This window comes from Argentina silus (genome assembly GCF_951799395.1).
Source record: "Argentina silus genome assembly, chromosome: 2".
NCBI classification, from domain to species: Eukaryota; Metazoa; Chordata; class Actinopteri; order Argentiniformes; family Argentinidae; genus Argentina; species Argentina silus.
This window is the reverse complement of record NC_139656.1, coordinates 34855821-34866406: the sequence shown is the minus strand read 5'-3', so window position 1 is coordinate 34866406 and position 10586 is coordinate 34855821. Positions and strand designations below refer to the sequence as shown.

At 49.7% G+C, this 10586-nt stretch overlaps 1 protein-coding gene and 1 long non-coding RNA gene across 3 annotated transcripts in view; both read right to left on the bottom strand.

Moving 5' to 3' along the window:
- Positions 1 to 3953: 3953 nt before the first annotated feature.
- On the bottom strand, positions 3954 to 8686 carry LOC310819345. The gene is made up of 2 exons (XR_014554765.1): positions 6313 to 8686; positions 3954 to 6236 (listed from the first exon to the last, which is right to left on the bottom strand). It is a non-coding gene; the product is annotated as an uncharacterized lncRNA (long non-coding RNA).
- A 66-nt stretch (positions 8687 to 8752) lies between these two features.
- LOC310823853 (cytoplasmic polyadenylation element-binding protein 4-like) overlaps positions 8753 to 10586 on the bottom strand; it is a 7732-nt gene continuing 5898 nt past the window's right edge. For both annotated transcript variants that reach the window (XM_083696725.1, XM_083696726.1), the window contains 4 exons: positions 10476 to 10586; positions 9864 to 9978; positions 9320 to 9501; positions 8753 to 8988 (listed from right to left, as the gene is read on the bottom strand). The exon at positions 10476 to 10586 is cut by the window's right edge and continues 8 nt beyond it. In XM_083696725.1, coding sequence (XP_083552851.1) covers positions 8761 to 8988; positions 9320 to 9501; positions 9864 to 9978; positions 10476 to 10586 — 636 coding nt within the window. In that variant the 3' untranslated portion in view covers positions 8753 to 8760. The remainder of the gene's footprint in view (positions 8989 to 9319; positions 9502 to 9863; positions 9979 to 10475) is intronic.

Genomic DNA, 10586 nt, shown 5'->3' with positions numbered 1-10586 from the left:
CCTGGTGTTCTACCTCCCCCAGCCTCCCCTGGTGTTCTACCTCCACCAGCCTCCCCTGGTGTTCTACCTCCACCAGCCTCCCCTGGTGATCTACCTCCTCCAGCCTCCCCTGTTCTACCTCCACCAGCCTCCCCTGGTGTTCTACCTCCCCCAGCCTCCCCTGGTGTTCTACCTCCACCAGCCTCCCCTGGTGTTCTACCTCTCCCAGCCTCCCCTGGTGACCTACCTCCACCAGCCTCCCCTGGTGTTCTACCTCCCCCAGCCTCCCCTGGTGTTCTACCTCCACCAGCCTCCCCTGGTGTTCTACCTCCCCCAGCCTCCCCTGGTGTTCTACCTCCACCAGCCTCCCCTGGTGTTCTACCTCCCCCAGCCTCCCCTGGTGTTCTACCTCCACCAGCCTCCCCTGGTGTTCTACCTCCCCCAGCCTCCCCAGGTGTTCTACCTCCACCAGCCTCCCCTGGTGTTCTACCTCCACCAGCCTCCCCTGTTCTACCTCCACCAGCCTCCCCTGGTGTTCTACCTCCTCCAGCCTCCCCTGTTCTACCTCCCCCAGCCTCCCCTGGTGTTCTACCTCCACCAGCCTCCCCTGGTGTTCTACCTCCCCCAGCCTCCCCTGGTGTTCTACCTCCACCAGCCTCCCCTGGTGTTCTACCTCCCCCAGCCTCCCCTGGTGTTCTACCTCCACCAGCCTCCCCTGGTGTTCTACCTCCCCCAGCCTCCCCAGGTGTTCTACCTCCACCAGCCTCCCCTGGTGTTCTACCTCCTCCAGCCTCCCCTGTTCTACCTCCACCAGCCTCCCCTGGTGTTCTACCTCCCCCAGCCTCCCCTGGTGTTCTACCTCCACCAGCCTCCCCTGGTGTTCTACCTCCACCAGCCTCCCCTGGTGTGCCACATCCCCCAGCCTCCGCTGTTCTACCTCCCCCAGCCTCCCCTGTTCTACCTCCACCAGCCTCCCCTGGTGTTCTACCTCCACCAGCCTCCCCTGGTGTTCCACCTCCCCCAGCCTCCCCTGTTCTACCTCCACCAGCCTCCCCTGGTGTTCTACCTCCTCCAGCCTCCCCTGTTCTACCTCCACCAGCCTCCCCTGGTGTTCTACCTCCACCAGCCTCCCCTGGTGTTCCACCTCCCCCAGCCTCCGCTGTTCTACCTCCACCAGCCTCCCCTGGTGTTCTACCTCCCCCAGCCTCCCCTGGTGTTCTACCTCCACCAGCCTCCCCTGGTGTTCTACCTCCCCCAGCCTCCCCAGGTGTTCTACCTCCACCAGCCTCCCCTGGTGTTCTACCTCCACCAGCCTCCCCTGTTCTACCTCCACCAGCCTCCCCTGGTGTTCTACCTCCCCCAGCCTCCCCTGGTGTGCCACATCCCCCAGCCTCCGCTGTTCTACCTCCACCAGCCTCCCCTGTTCTACCTCCACCAGCCTCCCCTGGTGTTCTACCTCCTCCAGCCTCCCCTGTTCTACCTCCACCAGCCTCCCCTGTTCTACCTCCACCAGCCTCCCCTGGTGTTCTACCTCCACCAGCCTCCCCTGGTGTTCCACCTCCCCCAGCCTCCGCTGTTCTACCTCCACCAGCCTCCCCTGGTGTTCTACCTCCCCCAGCCTCCCCTGGTGTTCTACCTCCACCAGCCTCCCCTGGTGTTCTACCTCCACCAGCCTCCCCTGGTGTTCTACCTCCCCCAGCCTCCCCTGGTGTTCTACCTCCACCAGCCTCCCCTGGTGACCTACCTCCACCAGCCTCCCCTGGTGTTCTACCTCCCCCAGCCTCCCCTGGTGTTCTACCTCCACCAGCCTCCCCTGGTGTTCTACCTCCCCCAGCCTCCCCTGGTGTTCTACCTCCACCAGCCTCCCCTGGTGTTCTACCTCCCCCAGCCTCCCCTGGTGTTCTACCTCCACCAGCCTCCCCTGGTGTTCTACCTCCCCCAGCCTCCCCAGGTGTTCTACCTCCACCAGCCTCCCCTGGTGTTCTACCTCCACCAGCCTCCCCTGTTCTACCTCCACCAGCCTCCCCTGGTGTTCTACCTCCTCCAGCCTCCCCTGTTCTACCTCCACCAGCCTCCCCTGGTGTTCTACCTCCACCAGCCTCCCCTGGTGTTCCACCTCCCCCAGCCTCCGCTGTTCTACCTCCACCAGCCTCCCCTGGTGTTCTACCTCCCCCAGCCTCCCCTGGTGTTCTACCTCCACCAGCCTCCCCTGGTGTTCTACCTCCCCCAGCCTCCCCTGGTGTTCTACCTCCCCCAGCCTCCCCTGCAGCACACCCAATGACTTTCTGGCAGGTTCCATGGGTTAGGGTTAGGGGTTAGTCGAGGACTTCTGGAGCCTCTTTCTGTCTCCAATGTTCCCTTGATTTCATCATTTCATAAAACAGTACTGAAACAGACCAGCAGAGGGAGTCTGAGTCTAAATATGACCATATCTGGTGTGAATACAGGAAATATGACAGAGCAATCAATCCTCATTATCCAAGGCATTCCTACAGCCTTATCAATACATTATTGATACATTATCATCAATACATTATCAATTCAATGTCATACTTGGTGACAAATGTGCTCTATATCGACTGGCTTCATTTGCTAATCAGCTGTGTTTTATAGATGCAGGTGAGATAAGTGAAACAGCACAGGGACGCAGGGACGTTCTGAGAGAACGTTCCTGCACTGTCCTCTCAGCGTTCTAGAGCGTCCCTGCACTGTCCTCTCAGCGTTCTAGAACGTTCCTGCACTGTCCTCTCAGCGTTCTAGAGCGTCCCTGCACTGTCCTCTCAGCGTTCTAGAGCGTCCCTGCACTGTCCTCTCAGCGTTCTAGAACGTTCCTGCACTGTCCTCTCAGCGTTCTAGAACGTTCCTGCACTGTCCTCTCAGCGTTCTAGAACGTTGAGAGGACAGTGCAGGGACGTTCTAGAACGCTGAGTGCAGGGACGTTCTAGAACGTTGAGAGGACAGTGCAGGGACGTTCTAGAACGCTGAGAGGACAGTGCAGGAACGTTCTAGAACGCTGAGTGCAGGGACGTTCTAGAACGCTGAGAGGACAGTGCAGGGACGTTCTAGAACACTGAGTGCAGGGACGTTCTAGAACGCTGAGAGGACAGTGCAGGGACGTTCTAGAACGCTGAGAGGACAGTGCAGGGACGTTCTAGAACATTGAGAGGACAGTGCAGGGACGTTCTAGAACACTGAGAGGACAGTGCAGGGACGTTCTAGAACATTGAAAGGACACTCTAACGACAGTAGGCACCCTGCTGAGCCTCGGGAAGGAAATAATGAACGGGTGCAAAATAACTTGATGAAATATGAAAGGTTACTTTGATGCGGAAATTAGCAACTGCTGCTTGTGGTGGTCACCATTTTACCTCTCCCTCTCTCACACACACTCATTCCATCTCTTTCTCACACACACACACACACCCACAGTTGAATGTAAATAAGTCATTGTGACCTGATTTGAGTGTGTGTGAGTGTGAGTGTGTGTGTGTGTGTGTATGTGTGTGTGTAGCAAAGACATCTGAATTAATTCTGGGTTTCATCTTCCGGGGGCTAGCCAACCCACACTGTGCCAGAACCAACCCAACCTCAACAGAACCAACCCAACCCACACTGTACCAGAACCAACCTAACCTCAACAGAACCAACCCAACCTCAACAGAACCAACCCAAACTCAACAGAACCAACCCAACCCACACTGTACCAGAACCAACCCAACCTCAACAGAACCAACCCAACCCACACTGTACCAGAACCAACCCAACCTCAACAGAACCAACCCATCCCACACTGTACCAGAACCAACCTAACCCACACTGTACCAGAACCAACCCAACCCCAACAGAACCAACCCAACCTCAACAGAACCAACCCAACCCACACTGTACCAGTACCAACCCAACCGTCCTCCGATTTCTACCTCCACCAGCCTCCACAGTTTCAACACACAGAAATAAAGACACAGTTCGAATCATGTCGTCACAGTTAAGTTTTATTCATTCAACATTTCACATTACAAATATTTAAAAATGATGCATACTGTTATAAATAGTTGGCTGCAAACAATTAAATAACATTAGATTTGTCTTTTTCATTTCACTAGCACTTCTACAGACCAACTCCTAGAAATATGGACATCGTATTACATAACTTAATTAGAAAGGAAAATACAAAAATAGGAACTTATAAAGTGAAATGACAATAAAAATTAAGGTGATATCTTAAGTAAAAAAATGCTATTAATAAATACAACAACCTTCCCATACACAGTTAAAAACTATTGAAATTTTGCCATTAAGTAACATCATTAACAGACAAATATTTAAATATTTATTTTCCTTCAGAAAATGTGAACCATATATTGTGGAGCACAATATAGCAATTAGTAAAAACTAGACACTTTAACATATTAAAAGCTTCACCTCAAAAATATAACAAAAATCTGATCAAAATTATAAAAATTAATTATACATTCCAATTAAAAATATACCAATAAACAGCTAAATACATTATTGACCTAATAATTACATTGCAATCAATCACAGTAGCTTGAAATAAACAAAATAAGCAAATGAGCACAAAACCTTTAATGTTTTAAAAATAACTTCAATTATTTATATTAGTACAAATAGTTTGATTTCTTTTCTTTTTTACAAACACCAGCATGAAAAGGATTACAATAACAGTAGAAAATGACTGAAAAACATATTAACATCTTCTTTAAATGTCTGCAATTAAAAATGGCATTAAAGAATTACATTGCAAAGAGTCTTTATCTGGAAAAAAGTTCAAAAAAAGTATTGCACATAACAACTCGAAGTTAACTTGCAACAATTACCACATTCAAGTCTTAAAGTTCCCCTCTCTCTCTCCGGCGAGGCGTGACCACCTCCTCATACCGCGGGGATGAGTTATCAAGCCTTCAACAGTGTCCTAGAAGATGCTCAAGTCTACAAAAAAATTGGATTTAGAGTTTGTTTTTTTCTTGTTTTCTCATATTTTTTTTCTGTGCATCCTGCAGAGGTCTGAGTACTGAGTATGGGGAAGGCAAAGAGATTAACAAGTGGGGGAGTGAGGTGTGTGGGGGGTGGGGGTCGAGGTTAGGGAGTGGGGGGGGATTAGGGAGTGTGGGGGGGGGGGTCAGGGTTAGGGAGTGGGGGGGGTCGGGGGTTAGGGAGTGGGGGGTGTCCTTAACAAATTAAAGTTGAGAAACATCTGGTGCACAACCACAACAATTAATTTCAAAGCTAATTCATGTACTTATCTTCTTGGTTTTTTTTTTGTCATGCATGCTAAGGGTTACAATAGGAGCTAGGTGGCAAGTCCAAGAATATAGATTTTCAAATGTTAACATATCTAAACACCAAACATCCATTCCTGTGATACCAGGTTCAGCCATCAGCCTGAACCTCATTTGCATTCTCCTTTCTAGACGTTCTAGACGTTCTATCCCAGCTACGGAGAGGAGACCAGCAGAACATCGGTAGTCCAGCTGAGACTGCCGTTTACCCAAACATTAACGTTAATTTTTAAATGACAACGTGTTCTCGTCATGCTGTCCAGATCAGATTCTTCGGAAACGTCCTGAAGCGTACGAGATCTAACACTTTAACACGCTTTGATCTCGTCTTCTGTAGATTTGGAGTCGCGTCAACACAAGTGCGCACTTAGTTTGAAAGATTTCTCAGCACTGAAATGTATAAAAAGCATAATTGAAAATAATATATATTGAAATCACTCCACTTTTTTTTTCTTAAAATGAAATTTTCCATATAGCAGATCTCCCAGTAACAAAAGTACAAAAGCTACCTTTCACAATGTGAAAAATTGAGGTATTGCAAAAAGGAGTTTTCCCATTTGTGAAAAATGTGCCTAAAATGACTGTTGAAAAAAAAATATTTAGAAAAGTAGTGCATAATAAATGTTTACATGTGCATGACAAAATAATTTAGCTAGAAAACACTGGACCAAAAACCAGCAGCCATGTAGAAAATAATCTTTTTTTTTTTTTTATCTCATTAACAGCAAATTCTTCAAAAAGTGTTTTAATTTCTAAAATGTCCACCGCTGCCCCCACGACCTGCCCCCACGGCGCCAGGCCAGCGCAACGCCACGTTCCTCGCGAGCGTCATCAAGTTCTACAACCCTCCTGACTCCCTGACATGCACAACGCTGTAGACTGAGTTACCGTAATGACTCGAGAAATCACCAACCAAATGTGAGTCTTAGTTCAGCGATGTGTGTGAACCTCCCAGACCTGTAGCAGACTGTAGACCTGTAGCAGACCTGTAGCAGACCTACAGCAGACTGTAGACCTGTAGCAGACTGTAGACCTGTAGCAGACCTGTAGACCTGCAGCAGACCTGTAGACCTGTAGCAGACCTGTAGACCTGCAGCAGACCTGTAGCAAACCTGTAGCAGACCTGTAGCAGACCTGTAGACCTGCAGCAGACCTACAGCAGACCTGTAGCAGACCTGCAGCAGACCTACAGCAGACCTGTAGCAGACCTATAGACCTACAGCAGACCTGTAGCAGACCTGCAGCAGACCTGTAGCAAACCTGTAGCAGACCTGTAGCAGACCTGTAGCAGACCTATAGACCTGCAGCAGACCTGTAGACCTGCAGCAGACCTGTAGACCTGTAGCAGACCTGCAGACCTGTAGCAGACCTGTAGCAGACCTATAGACCTGCAGCAGACCTGTAGACCTGCAGCAGACCTGTAGACCTGTAGCAGACCTTTCCCTGCCATAGACAACACACCTGCCTAGCGACTGACGTCTCAGTTCCCTGTGGTAAAAGGCCTGTGTGTCCGGAAGCTAAATACATCCCATAGGTGGTCTCTGGGAGGTGGTCTCTGGGAGGTGGTCTCTAGCACTGTTATCTACTCTCAATGCCAATCTTTGGTTTGCTGAAGTCCATCTTAAGGAAAGGGTAGAATCGAAATGAGAGAAAAACTGAAAACTGAAAACTATTTATGAAAGAAAAGATAAAAGATTAAAAAAACAACAACATCATCAAAAGGGAACAGAAATGAGCTACAGTAATGATCTACTAGCCTCTCTTTGGTTCCCTAAACACCATGTGGAGGTGTCACCTCTCTAGTGAAGGTGTCACCTCTGGTCTAGTGAAGGTGTCACCTCTGGTCTAGTGAAGGTGTCACCTCTCTAGTGAAGGTGTCACCTCTGGTCTAGTGAAGGTGTCACCTCTCTAGTGAAGGTGTCACCTCTGGTCTAGTGAAGGTGTCACCTCTCTAGTGAAGGTGTCACCTCTGGTCTAGTGAAGGTGTCACCTCTCTAGTGAAGGTGTCACCTCTGGTCTAGTGAAGGTGTCACCTCTGGTCTAGTGAAGGTGTCACCTCTCTAGTGAAGGTGTCACCTCTCTAGTGAAGGTGTCACCTCTCTAGTGAAGGTGTCACCTCTCTAGTGAAGGTGTCACCTCTGGTCTAGTGAAGGTGTCACCTCTCTAGTGAAGGTGTCACCTCTGGTCTAGTGAAGGTGTACCTCTGGTCTCTGCGGTCTGGGTGGGAGTGAGAAAACCGCAGGGGAGGGGGACGCAGGGGGGGGGACGTAGGGGGAGGGACACATGTAGTAAGTAAGTAGAGCACATCACACCGATTATCTTCATTTATGCTTAAAAACACTGGCTGAGTTATCTAGGGGGACAGGGGGACAGGGGGGAAGGGGGGACAGGGGGACAGGGGGACATGGCAACAGGGGGTCACAACCCTGGCCTGAGCCTGGGGGGGGGGCATCATCTCCTAGCTAGCAGGGGGGTAATCATCTCGTAGCTAGTAGGAGGGGGGGGACTACCCCGCCCACAACGCCATACATTCCCCAATAATAACAAGCTCTGTTCATAAACCACCCTGGTTGGTCGGTCGGTTCTCACTGAACAACTCTGGTGGTCGGATTTACAAAAATAAGGAAGTGACAAAGCAGTGTCTATAAAACCGTGCCCCTCCCTCTCTCTCTCTCCCGTCAGCGCCCGCTTCCCTCTGATTGGTCATCAGGGAAGCCTTCGTTAGCAGCGTAGCAGCTAAAGGTGAGGTATTAGTTTTTGCATGTCGAGATGGAGACCAAAACCCAAACTAAACGCTGTTATCAAATCAATCTGGTCAAGTAACATCAAATATATTATCGTGGTTTTTTTGTTTTTTTTTTAAACAAAAGGTTCAAAACATTTGTTCTGGGAAAGAAGCCGTTGTTTTTGTGTGTGACTGTAGCTGTTTCTTGCGTTGTCGTGAAGACGAAGCTTTGGTGAACGACTGGGTTTTGGAACATGTAAATAAGTGCACTGTTCCTTAGCAACACCTTTCCTGTTCACGCTCGCCCTGGCGTCCGCCGCGGCCAATGACAACGGAGCATCCTGCATTCTGATTCACCGGCAATTAAACGCCAATCGAGTTATAGGGCGGCAAATTTAAAAAAGCCTGATCTTTTCTAGTATATATTTGCACTGAGAAAAAAAAAAGAAATGGTATAAAATCATACAGATAAAAAATAAAAATATCAATGAAACTGTATCACACGTTGTCTTCTCCTTCCTTGACATATTGGGATATATAATAATAATTCCAGTTTCTTTTCTAATCTTTTAAAATATATATATTAATCATTTAATTGAATGTAGTTTTTTTTTTTTAAATTTGAGCTAAAAGGAACCAGCAACAGAAAAGTGCATTTATTTGTACAATGATTTTGCGACTCCTCCCTCTCCACCCTCTCTCCCCTCTCCCCCTCTCCCTCTCTCCCTCTCTCTCCCCCCTGCCTCTCTCTCTCTCTCAGTTCCAGCGGAAGGAGATGTGTCGTGGTCTGTCCCCGCCCTCCTTGACCAGCGGCTTGTGGAACTCTCGTCCGGCGCGGGAGTGGATGGCAGCCCAGCAGTATTCACAGTAGTACTGGAGACACGTCACGTTGGCGCAGAAGAAGGGGGCGAACTTCCCCCCGCAGCGCGTCCCCTGACACTCATCACACAGCTGGTCATCCAGGACGTATGGCTTTACTTCCACCTGGGGGAGGAGGGGAGGGAGGGGGGGGGGGGGAGGGAGAGAGAGAGAGAGACACACACATCGTGGAATTGACCGTCTGCTTGGCAGAAATAATGTCATCACTTCATGTTCAGACACAAAGACACAAACACAACACACACAACCATCTGAGATCAAGCACAGCTTGGATTGTAAGACAGAGACAGAGAGGGAGAGAGAGAGAGAGAGAGGGAGAGAGAGAGAGAGACAGAGAGAGAGAGAGGGAGAGAGAGAGGGGGAGAGAGAGAGGGAGAGAGAGAGGGGGAGAGAGAGAGAGAGAGAGAGAGAGAGAGAGAGGAGGGTTTTCTCGTACCCGTTTATCAATCTCTCCATGTTGCAGCTGAACGAATCGGGCGCTGATGGCAGCGATGTAGCTCTGCTGATTGGAGAAGGCCACACGCCCCGCCCCCTTGGGGTACTTGAGCTCCGGGTCTGTGTCGATGCCCGCGTAACACACACCACCATACAGCCTGTCCATGATCATAGCCAGCTCCACTACACACACACACACACACACACACACACACACACACACACACATTATTAGTGACCCATATTGATGGAATCATGAGTGAATCACTTCAGGTGTGGTGTTGTGGTTGTACAACCAGATGACCTTGTCCAATGAGAGTCCATTATCATGATGAGCCACGACCAATCCAGTACTGTCGCTAAGACGACCACCTCAACACACACACTGACGCAATCAAATCAGTGCTAATCTCACAGCCTTTAATACACCATAGAGGAGGGTGTGTGTGTGTGTGTGTGTGTGTGTCTCTATCAGTGTGTGTGTGTGTGTGTGTGTCTCTATCAGTGTGTGTGTGTTTGTCTCTATCAGTGTGTGTGTGTGTTACCTGCACGGAGAGGGCGTGGCACCCCGCCTACGAAGATGGTCTTCCGGGGATCCAGAGGTTGAGAGCCGTCCATCACAAAGTCACTGTCATTCAGGTTCCAGGGCCGGATCTGGACCTGCACACACACACACACACACACACACACACACACACACACACACACACACACACACACACACACACACACACACACACACACACACACACACACACACACACACACACACACACACACACACACACACACACACACACACACACACACACACACACACACACGTGTCCTCAGAGTGAAACATCCACCACATGTAAAGCCTCACTTACATACGTTTGTTAGTCAAAGTCAACGACCACAATGGTCGTCAGCAGTGTGTGTGTGTGTGTGTGTGTGTGTGTGTGTGTGTGTGTGTGTGTGTGTGTGTCTATGGATGTTGTCATGAAAGCATAAACACACACCAGGGGAGGCTGGCGGAGGTAGAAATCGGAGGACGGGGGCTCAAACAATGTCTGTGTGTGTGTGTACGTATATGTGTGTGTGTGTGTGTGTGTGTGTGTGTGTGTACGTATATGTGTGTGTGTCTGTGTGTGTACGTATGTGTGTGTGTGTCTTACCGGCTTGTCTTTGATGGTGGGGCTGGACACACACAGGTACAGCTTCCCGTCCTCCTCGATGCAGGCGTCAATCAGAGCCTGAACAGAGCTCTCATCCTGGAACAGCAGGAA